The 17,180-nt window shown below is 31.3% G+C and overlaps 1 protein-coding gene, 1 long non-coding RNA gene and 1 other non-coding gene across 4 annotated transcripts; 1 reads left to right on the forward strand and 2 right to left on the reverse strand.

The window, feature by feature from the left end:
- Positions 1 to 184: 184 nt before the first annotated feature.
- LOC140866473 (uncharacterized) lies at positions 185 to 5,392 on the reverse strand. Of its 2 annotated transcripts, XM_073271468.1 has the most exons (9): positions 5,271 to 5,392; positions 4,512 to 4,637; positions 2,126 to 2,456; positions 1,611 to 2,040; positions 1,449 to 1,548; positions 1,306 to 1,365; positions 1,007 to 1,093; positions 821 to 928; positions 185 to 742 (listed from the first exon to the last, which is right to left on the reverse strand). In XM_073271468.1, the coding sequence occupies exons 1-9, from the start codon at positions 5,367 to 5,369 to the stop codon at positions 404 to 406; spliced, it is 1,680 nt and encodes a 559-aa protein (XP_073127569.1). In that variant the 5' UTR covers positions 5,370 to 5,392; the 3' UTR covers positions 185 to 403. The 2 variants fall into 2 exon arrangements, with proteins under 2 accessions (XP_073127569.1, XP_073127568.1); XM_073271467.1 differs by having other exon boundaries at positions 821 to 1,093.
- Positions 1,395 to 2,625, forward strand: LOC140866474 (uncharacterized). Its single transcript, XR_012144901.1, has 3 exons — positions 1,395 to 1,508; positions 1,603 to 1,855; positions 2,548 to 2,625. It is a non-coding gene; the product is annotated as an uncharacterized lncRNA (long non-coding RNA).
- A 1,050-nt stretch (positions 5,393 to 6,442) lies between the features above and the next one.
- On the reverse strand, positions 6,443 to 6,515 carry TRNAK-UUU (transfer RNA lysine (anticodon UUU)). Its single transcript has one exon. It is a non-coding gene; the product is annotated as a tRNA-Lys (tRNA).
- Positions 6,516 to 17,180: the final 10,665 nt, after the last annotated feature.

The following is a 17,180-nucleotide window of genomic DNA, read 5'->3' on the forward strand; positions in this document are numbered from 1 at the left end:
TGACATAGTTTTTCTGTTTTCCATTTGTCATCCATTTTATTTTTATAAGAAATAGGAAGAAGAAAAAAGAACATCATTTTACGACTTGATAGTTCACTATTCTTTTAACATACGGTGCTCAAATACATGACAAAATTTGAAATTTTAAACCGTTTTTCATTTATCATTCTAATGTAGTTCCTATATCATAGGATTAAACTAGATTGTAGGAACTCATTTCCTTTTATCAGGAAAATCAAATGATTTTTGCTATAGAAAACTTCTTAATGAAATGATACTTAAAAGAATTTTGAATATTTCATCATTTGATGTTTATATTTTAATTTACATATATATGCGTACATACATGCATATATAATATGTATATAACATAAATTATATGCATGTTTAAACTTCTGAGAAGTTATACATGATGTGATAATTTGCCATACTGGGAGTCTGGGAGCAAATAGCGGAATTCTGAGACATAAGGTTGAATTTCTGTTAGTTTTTGTTTTGGAGATTGCGTTTCTCCATCTAGACACTCCATTATCTGTACTTTCAATGAGCTTGTCTGTGGTAGTTGGCTGTAAATCCATTCTAGAAGTGATTCCATGTCATCAGCAAAGTCTTTCATTTGCCAGTGCAAGAGCTTTGGCACTGAAATCTTTTTCTTGATTGTAATTCCGACTGAAGCCTCCAAATACTCTGTTTTTGCTTTCTCTAGCTCATTCATGACTTCGTCTGGTGTATAAAACCTCAACTGCAAGCCTAAATGTTAGTCGTATAGCTACTGAAACCTGGTAAATCCAAAAAGTTAATGCTGTAATATTGGTCTTACTGCCGGTGATGACCAGCTGCCTCGGCATAGAGCAAATGTGATGTTAGGTTCTGGATAAGCGAGGCCACAGGCATGCCTTATAAGCATTGCTTTCTCATCTGTTAGCTCCTGAAGTACAAGACAACTCGATATTAATTGATTGTTGAAAAACTGAGTTAAAACTTGGTTTTCATTATCTTTACTCACATGTTTGGTGGTTTCTGCTTGCCGCCGAAGGATGAAGTGTTCGATAGTGAAAGCATGAAGCACCAAACCACCAACGTTAATTCCAGCCTGATGAGAACATATCATCACTATATTGATTTTGCAAAAATAATTTTGAAGATTCCATCTAAATTGGACATGTTAGTGCAATTTTTTTATGCTCAAGTTTGTGTTGTGGTCTCACTAGAGATACAAACCTACCACCTAGATTTTCTGCTCTATCAGCCGTCTTCATGAACTGAAGACCAGTGGAACAAGAAACCAAATCTCGACTGATTTACCTCATTTATCAGTGCTAGTAGTTTCTCCTGTGTTGAAGGAAGTCCGTGTTGCAAAAATGCCTGAAACAGGGTAAAAAGTCATGTAGAAAGTTGTGGTCGTTGATAAACTCAGGAAAAAAAAAACTTGGAATGTGTTGGAGTACATGCATTACGCAGACGTTGTAAACATTAATCCAGAATGCCAGCTTCTGCTTGTGAGTGAAGTAAGTTATGTTCACTTTGCCGAGTTTTTGCATCAAAATCCTGGATAGATGAACACTTAGAAAGGCTCTTTGATAGGCGGTTTGTTGATAACAGGTACTTACCTGAGTCTTCTCATGGCTTGAAGACATTCAGAAAGGCGGCTTGGATCCAGTGAACGTTTTGTGATTTGAATGAAATTCTTGTATGGTCCAACATCTCTGACTGCAAAATCAGGTTCATGCAATACCCCATAAGGATCAAGATGTGCTGCATTGTGGTTAAATGGAAGCACGTTTGTACTGCAACTGAATGTGGCTTTTGACACCAGTGCTTTTGAGTTCGCGCAGGTCACAGAATTCTTCGGAAGGTTAGCTGATCCTTTTCTCTTAAATGTTGTTTTATTTAGATTGAGAAATATTCCTATCAAACACTTGACCAGTTCTATTGATAGCATACTCGGGTTCTCATTTTCACTCTCCGTTTCTATTCGATTATTAACTGCACGACTTTTTGAGTGTACTGAATTCCCATATTCCTCCTCTGTTCCTGCAGCTAAAATACCGAACATTTTTCACAAAATTATGCCTTCGCATAAGATCTTCTCTCGAAGAAAATAATAGATAATAATTTTTTCTACCGTTCATTCCTCGGAAAGTTATACTTTGAAGTTCCATAGAGGACCCTAAGGAGGCTCTTCTTCCTCTCGCTGCCCTGTTTTTTCTATATTCATTCTGCGATGTTGCCAGTGTTTCACAATTCCTGTGATCTATTTGGTTTGGTCTTCTAGAAGGCAACTTCTTTAATTGTCGTTGCTCAGACTGCGGCTGTGATTCTTTGAACTTCAACACTTGCCATTCTTTGATCTGCACCTTCTCTTGGATGATATCCAACTTGAGTTCGCTAATCTTTCTTTCAAGCCAGTCGATCTCTTCTTCTACCACTCCGAGTTCTGTCAGCAGAACTTGAACCTGCATGGACTCGATGTTAAGCGCACATAACATGGCATCCGATTTTCTGTGATATAAAATGATATTACAATCTTCCATTTCATGTGTATAGGTGGACGACAAGTTTCAATTAATAAATAGATGAGTTGACTTGTACATGGTGGGCATGAAGTGGACATATAGTGTTGGGCACCATAAAAGAACTATATATATATATATATATATATATATATATATATATATATATATGTATGCATATACCAGGCTTGATTGTCTTTTGTGTCATCAATCCAAGTAGGTCAATAGTTTGTAATTAGCTAGGTGGACTATATAATTTCCCGCATGGGGTTGTCGGAATTCGACTACTCTGATGCTACAATGCATAGACATGGTTTAGTTCAATCTACCCGATAGCATTATCCTCGTGATAGATCCAGTTATGATCATTATTTCAAAATTTATTTTTTATGTTAGGTCAAATAAATTATTTATAATATACTTCAAATAAAATATTTTGGTCATTGTTTTCAAATAATTATTACTTTATCCAGTATTTTTTGATATCATATATATACAACAAATAAAAGTAGGTTTTTTTATTGATAAGATGGTCGTACGGATCTATATAGATTCGTCAATTTGGGTTAGATTCGTCGGGTCGGCGCACTTCGTCACACAATTTAAGTGAGTTGAGTTGAAAATTTTCAACCCAACTAAAGGCGAGCATAAGCGGGTCAACCCGCACGGGTCGCGGGCCTAGGCAGTCCAACCCGCGGCGGGCCTGGGTGGGCCAGCGGGACTGAATTATTTTAATTTTAATTTTAATTTTTTTTTTACTTTTATGGTGATATATAAATGTATTTTTTTAATGAAAGTTGTGGTTTCTATTGTATTAATTATTTACATAAAATTTACACATATAAAATAAATAATTAGAAATTTTATTAATATGTTTATATTAATATTTATTTATGAAATGATATTTATAATTAATTATAATGATATTTATTTTTATTCTTCGTGAGTTAATTTGCGGGCTGGTCCGCCTAATCTGCAACCTATCTTGGGTTAAATTGAGGATTTTCAATCCGTCGGGATGGTGGGTCGGCCTGTCTCGTTTGGTGGGTTTTTGGTGGGCCGACCTGCCCCTCCATGGGTTGACCCGTTTTACAGTTCTAAATCTATATTCGTAAGATGGGTCGTTCCGATTTGGAAAGTAATATTTTTTTATGAACAATAATATTTCCTGAGTTGATTCAGTTTGGGTTGGATAATTATTTCATAAAATTGATCTTTGAGACGGTTTCATACGAGTTTTTGTAATATGAAAAAGCACGCACCGTTTGGTTTGAGTGATATGAAAAGTAATTCATAGATAAGTAATATAATGTAAATTAAAAATAAATAAGAAAAATAGTTAATACATTATTTGATTTGATGGATAGATTATAATTTATTTGATTTAATTGATGTAAAATTATTAATTATTAAATAGATAAATAATATGACGAAAATAAGACGAAATTGATTGGGATAAGTTATATATAGATTAATAATACATCAAACCAAACAATGTTTACATGATAATTTTTTGTAGATTTTTCACGTCAAGATGGGGCTGAACTATGTATTTTGTGTATAAATGAACAATTTGCTATGTTAAATTCTTTCGAAAAAAATTACTTGAGAAAAGATTTTCATCAACGCTCACTATGAACATAGATCCCTCTGTCATTGAAATATTACCTAGTTTTTTTTTTCAAAAAGAAGACAATCAAATAAAATAAAACCCTATAATCATTTATTTTATATCACATGATAAACTCCTCTTAGGAATTATTATTATTGCACTAGAAGAAAGTATGATAGATATGATAAAATCCTCTAGGAACTATTATTATCATTGCACTAGAAGAAAGTATGATAGATAAGGTTATAATTTTAGTTTTGATTAAAGTAGTTGATATAATGTCAACTTCTCGAATTGAGACGATGTTTCGGATTCCATATTCAACAATTTTATATACTTCTTAAAAAAAAACCATAGCAGATATATAATTAAACGAATGAAGTAACCTTCAAGGGAAGTAGTGAGGATTGGGTGGAACAAGATTCGCACCAGCCAATTGTTCCTTGCATTGCACATTGCAATACCCTCTTCAGTTGCAACTCTCCATCCAACTCTCTCTGCAATTTCTCCACCTGCACCAAATTGGAATATATATTTAGGTAACGCAGAATGAGATAATAAAGAATATTGTACATACTGACGAATGATGAATTTAATGATATATATAGATAACATAATACTTTTAACTTCATGAATAGTAATCTCAGAATTCAAGCTATATTGTTTTATCATCTACACATCATTTGACAATTTTTATTCGGCTACAAAAGGCCTAACACAAAAAAAAAATTAAAAAATTAAGTTCTTTAATTAACATAGATATTTAATCGAATCGAAGTCTAAAAGTACCTAAACGTACAAATAATGGTTCCATTATCCCACAACAGAAAAACAAAAAATTATAAGAATTTACTTTATACATATAAAATTACTCATCCATGTATAACATATACTCACATCCCCAGCTACATATAAAGGAAGAAGAAAAGAAAACTTTAACATATTAGATAAGAGTACTCAAGATTCATCACCTTATAAATCACATAATTTCTGATCAAGACTAGTTAGTCAACACCACAAAAACTGTTGTTAATATCCGGCCGTACAAATCTATATATCGTCTATGGATATTCTGATCTTCGAAACGAATTCGAAAAAACGAGGGAAAAAAAAAAAAGAATAAGAAAAGCAATTGAAATTCCCACCTCCTCCTGGAGTTGGTGCTTCGTTTGGTTATCTTCACCAGGCTGCATCAAAAAATCTTCGAATTTCATAATTGGAAGCCCAAACTCACCACCCCTCATAAATTCTTGGAAACCCACATCAAGTTCAGCTATGTAGAGCTTTTTTGACGTCGAAATATTATACATATATACATATATATACACACATATATATTATATTATATACAATAAGTATATTAGGAGTGAACGTGAGTTCACACCTTTAAATTGAAGAGAAATGAATGAAGAAAGAGAGGTGATAAGACGTGAACTCCATCAATAGTTTTTCAAGCATTCAACCGTTTTCTGGAATAAAAACAACGGTCAACTGTTTGCTCTTTCTCTTTTTTCCCCCTGTTTTTTAATGTGTCACGGATTTCATTTTTTAGCACTGCATAGAAAGAGAAAATTAATTAATTAGGTAAATAGTTCTAAAAGAAATACTAACAAACAGTTAATACCTTAAAATAAACAATTTAAGAAGTTTACTTGAAAATGCACACCGGAAAATTCCATACCCAAAACATGTACTAATCCAAATTCTTTTTTATATATATGTATACTATATATATAACTTGAGCCATTTATATTAACTTATTTGATGTGTCGATATGACATAACGTCAAATTATATATTTAGTGTATAAGATTACCTATTCATTTATATTGTTATAGAGCAAATATATCGAAATCAAAATTACACCATCTTCATCACTATTTGATAGAATTCATTATTATCTCTAATTTAAAAATTATTTGAAAAAATTATCAACTTCTTTCACTTCATATATTTCTTATTTTTCTCAATTTTTATTTACACAATTTTTATTTATTATATTACACATATATATATCACATATGTATCGATCGCTACTCGCTAGCATATATGATTTTTTTTTTGACTATTTTTAATTTCTTTTGCGTGAAAAATTAATACAATGACATTTTGTGATAAAAATAAATATTTTATTATAGTAGGATGAAACGTATTTATTCACTAATTAAGGTGAAGCGATAAAAAAAACACAATTAATTCTCCTTCCTAATCACGATTCGGTTTAATTATTTATTATTAAAATAATACTTAATTCTCCTTCCTAATCACGATTCCGTTTAATTAATTATTTATTATATTATTAAATAAAAATGGAAAAACGCCGTCTGTGGGAATCGAACCCACGACCACGTGGTTAAAAGCCACGCGCTCTACCAGCTGAGCTAAGACGGCTTGTTATGTTCAGAATTCGTGTATTCCATTTATAAAGAATTCAAACATCAAGTCCCAAAATCAGTTATTTTTGAAGAATTATTAGGCTATAAAAAAGGGTTTGCAACTCATTTGTGAAAGAAATGTGGGAGTGAAGGAAGTTTGTTTGGATTTTTTACTCGCAGTGCAATCAACAATCAACTCAGATGAGGATTTCAGCTACAATGGTGCAATTGCTACAGATATCAAAAATATTGTAATGTGCCAGAGTAATTTAAAAATAGTGCATATTTGAAAACGTGATAATATAGTGACACATAAAATTCTTTTTTTTGTTATTTCCTCCCCGGATCCTTTTGTTTGGTCTAATGAGAGCTTTCATACCTGGTTGGTAAATCTTTTAATGGATAATGTTAATTAATATAATAAAATTACAAGTATTACCCTAAAAAAAACTTGCGGAAGGGATTAGATTTTACAAATAGGCCATAAAATTACATAATTTGTCTTCTAACATGTAAGTCGTCAAAGTTTAGTCATAGTCTAATAAATTGATCTTATTTTCATTTCTAATATTTTTATTTGAACACATGATAATTAATAAAAAAAATTTAATCTAAATATGATAATTATGTTTCATGTTTTTAAATATTTAAATTAGTAGTCCAATAAATTTAAAAAAATAGTAGCCCAATTTTCTAAATGACCAATTACTACAAAAATAATAATTGTTTAGAAATTAAATTCAAATATTTCATAAAATAAATATCATATGTTTAAATTTATGATATTAATGAAAATAAATAAAATATATTCAAACATAAAAAAGTAACTTAATTAATAATTCAAATTTCACATTTCGATCCTTTTATATAATTTTTTGCGCTGGTCAAAATGTGAAACTACTTATGAAATAAAAATTTAATAACATTATAAGCTTTTTATAAACCTTAATATACAATTGTCAACCAACTTACTTTTAGTTTCAAAAAAACCAACTTACTTTTCAATGTATGAATCAATATCAACAGTATAATATTATAGCTCCCCAGGGGGTGTCCAAGTTGGTGGAGTAGGTGAACTCTTGGCCAGATGTCACGAGTTCGATTTCCCTTGCCAACACCTTCTTGGACTAGCTTGTCGCACAAATTTTTCCCAGTGTGGTTTATCTGACTAGAATAGTTTACAGACTATTGCGTAAGTTCGACGGTTTACCCAGAACGCTTCGAAAGATAGCGGCTATGGGTTCACGCGTCATAAAAAAAATAGTATAATATTATAATTATTAATAGGAGAGTGTTATTCACACTCCAAAATGTGTTAATAACACTCCAACTTACCTAATTAATATAATATCAGACAAGTATACCCTTATAATATCATTCTTTATATAATAGATTTTAATTTACCTTAAAAAAACTCAAATATAATAGATTTTTTTGTTAACTACTAAAATTTTAATGATTTTAAAAAATTTCACATATTTATTCGTATATAAATAAAACATTAAATAATAAAATATTTTATTTTGATATTAAAATTTAATCTTATTTATACATTATCTCAAATTTTAGATGGATATAAAAATATTAATCAATTTTTTTCAAAAAAAAAAAATTGGATGTGCAAATTTTGATTTAATAAAAAATTTATTGAAGTTTGGTTTAAAATATAAATTAATCTTAAATTTAAGACTAAATTAAGATTTATATGTTCTTTTATACTTTTTATTTTTAAAATATCTTTAATTGATTAAAAACATAATTTTTATGATATAAATATATTATTCAACTCGATTTCTATTATGTATATAAACATTAAATATTAAAATTAATTTGTGTCTATTTTGTTTTTATTTTGCAAAATGATAATACACAAATATATTAATTATAAATTTAATAAATTAATTTTTAAATATATTTCATAAGATATTATAATTAATTAAAAGTTTAAAATTTAAGTTACAATAAAAAATTTAAGGAGATATGACGAATAAAAATTAAAATTTTAAGAATGAAATATGTTCATTTATAAAAATTGAAAAAAAAGATCAAAATAAAAATAACATTTAATTTTTAATACTCGACTTGTGTATTTTTTATATTTAATGTTATTCACAAATTAAACTATATTGTTTTAAGTAACTAAATAAATTATTTTAGAAATTGAAATCATGAACGAATTTTCTAAAAATAAAACCAATCAATGTCTAAAATTGTCAATGTTTAGTATAAAATTAAAAATGGAGTTTATTTAACAAAATGTGGAGTGTAAATAACACTCTCCTTATAAATAATATGATAACATTATATTTGATCTAGCATCACATTTATGGGAAACATATTTTATTTTTCGAGTCAGAATTTGGTCCATAGGGTTGAGCCAAAATATTTTTTCAAGTCATTTTTAAGGTCCAACTCGATTTGAAAAATGTTCAAAGGGAGTGTTATTTACACTCCAAAAATTACTAATCACACTTTACTTTAATTTTTTATTTTACATATTGACAATATTATTCTTTCATATTGTTTAATATGTTTTCAAATCATTCTAAAATTTAAACACATACCTAATACAAACTAAGTTCCTCGTATAAATAAATAAGCAATCATATATTTTTTTAGAGAAAACCTTAAAACTAATATTCAAAATATAAATTTTTTTATATAATAAACTGCCTACAAATATAATTTATCATCGTATATATTGACTAAATTTGGAGAATTTTTTATTTTTTTACACTCAAAATGATCGGAACTTTGATTCGATTAGTTTTATTTATAGCCGCAACATTTGACGTTTTGTATGCCATTTTTGCCGTAATTTTTTGAATAAAATATTATTTCATTTGTCGCGTCTAGTACACCTTTTTGCCGTAATTTTTTGAATTTCAAAATATTAATTACGTCATCACTCCACGTATTTGGTCATAAGTTATACATTCATCTTCTTCTTTTTCTTCACGTACTTAGGTCATTTTCAACCCATTACGCTATTTTGGTGTAACATTAACTTCAAAATAGTGTAATTCCTACACCAAATACAAAAATCATTTCCAACCCATTCACTCTAAACTCTACACTAAAAAAAATATTCTCGGAATATTCTCTATTATTTTATTTACAACAACTAATTTATTCCACCAAATATTTTTAACATAATAATTAAATATCATTAATATCTAAATAATAATTTCTACATAAATACTCATTAGAAATATTAACCAATTAAAAAATTTAACTAAATATATTTTAACAATTATTAAAATATATATTTCTATTTATTTTAATATTTAAACTTAGTATTTATTTTATGATTTTTAATTTTATTTTAAATCATTAAACTTCATTAGTAATTACAATCACACATAAAAATAATCTGAAGATAACAAACTGGAATATAAAAAATAATTAAAATGATGCTCACAAAATAAAAACTAAACACAAATAAGTAAGGTGGTTATCTATTAAACATTCTATTTAAAAAAATTAATTATACATTTATTAAAAATATGATAAGATTATTCAAATTTTAAATCAAAATATCTTATAATTAATAATTACAAAAAATAAATTGTAATGGTAAAAACATAAAAATTAGAAATATTAATGAATTAAAAAATTTAACTAAATATATTTTAAGAATTATTTTAAAAAATATAATTTATTTTTTTTAATATGCGCGTCCTACTAAACGTAGTAGGACGCCTTTATAATTTCAGTCTTTTTTTAAAAAAACTGTTTATTTAAAATGTATCATAATTTTTTCTATGTAAAATTTTAATTAATATTTATATTAAAATATTATTTTTTTATAATTAAAAACATAAATTTAGTTATTTATTACATAAATAAAGTTTTTAACTAATTTATTCCATAAAATATTTATAAAAACAATAATTTATAAATTTATTATTATGTTATTAATTAATATAATATTATAAAAGAATAAACAGGTGATGTAATTATCTATAAAATTTTTTAAAAAAATTATACATTTATTGAAAATATAATCTGATTATTAAAATTTTAAATCAAAATATCCTAAAATTAAAAATTAAAAAAAATATATTAAATTTAAAGATATGAAAATTTAAAAGAAAAAAGATTTTAAAAAAAACAAACGTATATAATTACAAAAGAAAAGGAAAAAATTAAAAAAAAAAAAAAGAAAATCCTACGCTATTGCTACAGTGTTGCATCAAATTTGGTACAACACTGTAACATTCCTCCAACATAGCGCTAAGTATAGCGCTGGGTTGGAGGAATGAACCCAACACCAAATTGGCGTTTTACACCAATTTGGTGTTGGGTTGGAGAAGCCCTTAGACTGTATAACCCTAAATCCTTTTCTGCAAGAACATCTTTACTTTTTCTCTTTCATTTCGATTGCAGGAAGAATGCTTTCGATTACTCAAAATGTCCTTCTCATCGATTTCCACACAATGTATGACTTATTTGATCAAGGGATGGTGGAGATGTTTCGCACCCATTGAAGGTTCGGGTCTTTGTAAATTCTTGGAGGGTCGGAAGGTTATCTACAAGCAGGTGTTGTGAAAAATAATCGCAAGCGTACGAGTGTCAAGTTTTGTTACGCCTTAAACACATACAAATATTGATTTATGAGATTAATGTTTTTAATGCATTAACAAGTCTCATAATATTATGTTTTGATGATTACAAAACTCGGTTAATTGTTACTAACCATTTAAAGTGATATTTTGTAGATTAGATTTATTGACAAATAAATTATTGGAAGTTATTTTGAAGCTATCAATGTATTTATGAAGTCTCATATTGCTCATATAATGGACATAATGTTATGTGAATGTCATGAAACATTGTTATGAGGATATGAAGAAAAGGACAAGAAGAAGCCAAAGTATGAAGCAGCAAATTCCGAAACTTACTGGAAACTTTCTATGATTACAAATCAGATCTCCACCAATCATAATTTAGATGAGTATGTGTTAAACCAACTGTCCAAATTTGAGAGCAATCCAACGGCTATATTGAGAGATATGATTTTGTCAAATATGCTGCACAGTACCTACTTCTGCAAGGAACGAAACCATAAAAATTCAAATTCAGAAAATAACTGGGAATGGTTGAGACATCCAAATCAAATCTCCATTTATCAAATTCAATTTTAAGTTGTTATATAGCTTCTGTCCAAATTTCAGGTCAATCCAACAGATGAATTATGATATATTAATTTTTCAAATGTGTCGCGCAGAACAAGAAGGGAAAATATGATGAAGTGAATTCCGAAAATTACTGGACATGGTTGATTTGTCCAAATCCAATCTTCACTATTAAGAATTAAGATTATGATGTTTTAAAGCATCAATAAAAATTTCAGGTAAATCCAACGGTTATATTGTGAGATATGATTTTTTCACAAAATCTGCTCAGTGCTGGGTGGAAGCAGGCAGCGGCGCCGAACACTTTTTTGTCTACTCCTTGACTTTCCAACACATGCTCCATGCACCAAAATCAGATTCAAATCCTACTAGCTATAAATAGAGGCTTTCCAAGGTCATTTGAAGACATCCCAACTCATCTCTTCTCTCTTTTGCAAGCAATCTTCTCTCCATCAAAGTGTTTGTGTGATATATTCAAATATTTGAGAGTGTTTGTAAAAATAGTTTGTGAGTTGGTTGTGCTATTGTTGTAAACACTTGAGTGTGAAGCCAAGTGTGTTGTGATATTGTTATAAACACTTGAGTGTGAAGCCAAGTGTGTTGTGTGATTGTCGAGGCTATCCTTGGAGCCCTTAAGGCCAAGTGTATCGAGTTGTATCGGCGTGGTGATCGTGTTGAGTTGTACGACTATCCTTGAAGCCATCAAGGCCAAGACATTGAAGTGCTAGTGGATCCTTGGTTAATCGATCTTAACCAAGAAGAGGAGACATAGACGATTTATCGTCGAACTTCCATAAATATATCCTATCTCATTTATTGCTTTATTTACTTTACGTATTTATTTATTTTACGCATTTATTTACCGCATTTATTTTTGATTACTTTAAGTCTTCCACTTGCGTATTTGCATAATCGCTTTAAATTGCTAAAGTTGCCAATAGAACCTAAATCTCCCCCCATTAGGTTCTAACAAGTGGTATCAGAGCCACCTTTTTTACAAAATATTTTCAAAAAGGCTCTATGGCAAATCTAGCGAGCGATTATGCTCGAGGGCAATCAACCAATCGTCTTCCTCTTTTCAACGACATAAACTACGGATATTGGAAAAACCGAATGTCCATATATATCCAATCCGTAGATTTTGATCTTTGGAAAGTAACCGTGAAAGGTCCCTATATACCTATGAAAGAGGTTGGAGAGGTTAAAGTTCCTAAGGGAATGGATGACTTTTCAAAGAAGGACATGAAGTTAATTTCTCAAAATGCTAAAGCTATGAATATTTTGCATTGTTATTTACATATGAACGAATACAACCGGATCTCGATGTGCTCCTCCTCAAAAGAGATATGGGATAAATTGGAGATATGCCATGAATGAACTAATCAAGTCAAGAAGACAAAGATCGATCTACTCCAAATCAAATACGAGACATTCTAGATGGAAGCTAATGAGGATGTTGACACCATGTTCTGAAGGCTTACTCAAATCATCAATCAGTTAGCTCAACTTGGAGAGCAATATCCATCCAAGAAAGTTTCGAGGAGAGCTCTACGCGCCCTACCCAAGGAGTGAGATGCAAAGAGAACGACCATCGTCGAATCCAACAAAGGTGACGCCGTATCCTATGATCTTGACCAACTTCATGGGACCCTAAAAACCCATGAGTTGGAAGTATCCACAAGAAAGGAAGCGAAAAAAGAAGATGAAAAGATCAAGGCAAAGAGGATTGCCTTATCTAGCCAAGTTGAAGATGATGATGATGATGATGACATGGTGCTCTTTGCAAGGAAATTCAAAAGATTCATGCGAGGAAATAAATTCAAGAAGACGGACAAGAAAGTGACATGCTACAACTGTCAACAACAAAGGCATTATGCAAATGAATGCCCTCTCAAGAAGAAAAATGACAAAGGCAAGAAGAAAGTACTCATAGCCACTTGGAGCGATAGCGATGACGACGATGAAAAAGCCAACATATGCCTCATGGCTAAGGATGATGACATCGTCTCTGACGACGATGACGAGGTACCTTCCTATGATGAACTATTGCATGCATATCATCTTATGTATGATATGACTAAATCTCTTAGAAAGGAAAATAAAAACCTTAAAAATGAATTAGAATCCAAGTAGCATGAAAACCTAAGATTAAAGGATAAAATAGCACACTTAGAAAAATCATTTGACAAATTCAATGTTATTAGCAATAAATTGAATAACTTACTAAGCATGAAAAAATGTAGCTTTGATAGAGGCGGTTTAGGGTATGAAAGAAATCAATAGACTTTACTAGTCTCATTGCTAAAGCTAAAATGAGATCACCCCTACATGCTCTTATTGTTGTAAAATTGGTCATGTTAGACATAAATGTAGATCTTTAAGATTTCAATATGATCAAAAGAGCTATATGAAATGGAGGCCTAAGACTACTTAACAACTCATCAGTCGGCATTATGAGATCATGATCTAAGGGAGTTCATCATAGACTAGTTTAAACTGCCTTGACTTGCGACTGGTCTTCCTGATGAACGCTGCTCTGTCCAAGGAAATAGGTTTTTAAAGAGGCCATAGTCCTACCTACTACTGGGATCACTCTTGGAAAATGGCGATGATGTTGCTATGAGAGACTGAACTCTTAGAAGTCCATTTTGTATCTCTCTTTTCTAACACTGTGGACCCAAAAGAACTAAAGGGTACCAAAATCAATTCTTGCAGGGAAATAGGAAAAATATTCTTCCTAGCATATGGTATCTAGACAGTGGATATTCTAGACATATGATGGGGAACAAGGAGCTACTCCAATCCGTCAAACCAAAGGAGAAGGGAACTGTCACCTTTGGAGACAACAACAAAGGAGTAATTGAAGGAATTGGCTCAATAGGTATATCTAAATCTTGCTTGCTTGATGATGTACTCCTAGTGAAAGGGCTTAAACATAATCTAATAAGCATAAGTCGATTGTGTGATAGAGGTTATGAAGTCAAATTCACTCCCCAACACTGCACTATATCACTCACGACTGACAAATCCATAAATTTCAAAGGATATAGAAGTGAAAATGTATACAATGTTTCTTTAAATAATTTATCTTTATCAAATATCAAAAGCCTTGTATCTTTGAATGTCGATGATAACATTCTTTGGCATAGTAGACTAGGTCATGTTGGTCCTAGTACCATTGAAAAACTTTTGAAACTTGATTTAGTCGTTGGTATGCCAAAATGAAACGACCCTAACTCTATAATTATTAAATAAATAAATATGCGGAATTTTTTTTTTTTTTTTATACTTACTAAATAAAAAAATATGCACATATATGCCCATACATACATGCACAGAATAAAAAGATTTAAATAAATAAATAAATAAATAACTTAAATAAAAATTTTATTCTTTAAATAACATAAATATCTGAGTCAAACATTTAATTAAAAATACTGCATAAATAAAATGATATAAAATTTGCATGCACTGAAAATATTCAAAACTCACAACCACTGAAAAATAATATAAAATGTGTAACACGCTGACATAATAAAAAACATGCATGTGACTCAGACATCTATCATGGTCACGGGGTCACTGCATGTCCGCTCATAGGTCCTCGCCGCCGGTAGGAGCTACATCCTCCTCTACGAACTCACCTGCACCATACCAGTGTAGTGAGCCTAGAGGCCCAACATGCTAACATAACAAGGGTTTAAAATAATTTAAAACAATTAAATACTAATACATACATATACATGAATGAGCATGCTTGAAAATATCATAACATAACATAACTTAACTTAACTTAAATAACATAATACATAAACATTGTTGAGCAATTAATTTTCTAACATCGCATGGTTGTATCCGTAGTGTAACCTTAAATCATACATTAAATACTGATCAGCGTGGAAACCAACGTACGTGGCGGTGACGAATCACCTCTTAAATTGGCAGTAAACTGCCCTTCAATAGTTCACATATGGGGACGAATCACCCTTAAATTGTCACACTACTTCAACTTCCAACATAAAATATTTTATTATTGCTCAACCTTAAACATTTAATTATGCATAAAATTATTTCATGAATGCATGTACTTAAATAAAATGTGTGTCCTTCATATATATTTAATTTAATTTCTTACTAACATATAAATATTAAAATAACTTCAATGCATAAAAATAATTAAATATATAATCAGGACACATGCAAATTTCTCATGGATTGTCCTGGACTGCTGGACCTAACACTCAAGCCCAATTACTTAAATCTGTCCCAATAACATACTTAAGCCCAATAAAATTATTCTAAGCCCAATTAAATTAATTTAAAGCCCACCAAACACTCTAGGCCCAATAACAACTTAAACTGGTCCAATGGGCCCCAAAGCCCAAAGACTGGCCCAATAACTTTTATGGGCTCAAAAGCCCATAAAATTAATGGACTAACTTAATTAAAATTTTAAAAGCCCAAATAAAATTATTTGGGAGTCCAAATAATTTTATTTCTAATTAATTGGCCCAAAAACCAATTAATTCATAAAATACTTTAAAAATAAAAAGACTCGAGCCCGGCCCACCGAACCCGGACCCGGACCACTTAACCCGACCCACTAACCTACTGACCCGACCCGGACCTCACCTAAACCCTAAACCCGAACTCCCCCTACCCTCTCCTTCTCGGCCGCCGCTTGCAGCAACCAGAAAACCCGGCGGCCGCCCCGCTCCGACCACCCACCGGCCGGAGGGCCACCCCTAGGACCTAGCTCACATCCAGGCCTTTCTAACAAGCCAAGAACCAGCCCAAACCGTCGTCCATAGAGGGAGAACGAAGCTCTGTAATCTCGGCCATGCACAGCTCGCGCGCAGACGTGAGCAGTTGCATCGTTTTCCCTCGTGTCGCCTACTCAGACCACCAATGACCATGAAACCTCTTGCAAAAACTTAGAAAACTTCAAGGGGGTTCTAACCCAACCAACCTTACCCTAAGCCGTGGTCTGAGGAAGGAGGACGAAGCTCCCTTCCTCGAAACCCTAATCTGTGCACTTGGAGAGGCAGAACGAACCAGCTCGATTTCTGGGCTCTTTTGGCTTGAACCGTCCGAGCCAATCGAGCCTAGACTCCCCCTAGACATCCTAGGGACCCTTTCCAGCAGCCTAGACACAACCATGGCTAAGAAACATGAGCATGCCAATCAAAACCACATTACAAGTCACACATTTCATGAAAGCCGAACCCTTTCTGGAAATTTCTGAAAGTTTTTTTTTTATGCATACACAATACACACACTAGAATATCTGATAGGCACGAAAAGTAGGGAAGGAATCATGACTTTCACCAATGTTTGAGTTTAGAAGCGCGTAGAACGATTCCCGGGACGACGAACGATGAACAACCCTTCGAAACTTACAGAAAAGTCGAGCTATGGAGTCACCTTGGCTTTGGTTCGAGGAAGAAGATGAAGATGGAGGAGAGGGAGGCGGCTAAGAGGGGTAATCGGTTAAGGGTTTGGGTAGATTAGGTTTTGGGGTTTTTTTTTTTGTTTAATTAAAA

The sequence above is a fragment of the Henckelia pumila genome, chromosome 4 (genome assembly GCF_033568475.1).
Source record: "Henckelia pumila isolate YLH828 chromosome 4, ASM3356847v2, whole genome shotgun sequence".
Classification (NCBI taxonomy): domain Eukaryota; kingdom Viridiplantae; phylum Streptophyta; class Magnoliopsida; order Lamiales; family Gesneriaceae; genus Henckelia; species Henckelia pumila.

Excerpts from the sequence above, each read along its gene's own strand:
- LOC140866473 (XM_073271467.1), bottom strand. The coding sequence starts at position 5,369 with ATGAGGGGTGGTGAGTTTGGGCTTCCAATTATGAAATTCGAAGATTTT. Across the intron at positions 1,366-1,448 it reads ACAACGTCTGCGTAATGCAT|GCATTTTTGCAACACGGACT; the intron begins GTACTCCAACAC and ends ACCCTGTTTCAG. Across the intron at positions 1,094-1,305 it reads TACTAGCACTGATAAATGAG|GCTGGAATTAACGTTGGTGG; the intron begins GTAAATCAGTCG and ends TGTTCTCATCAG.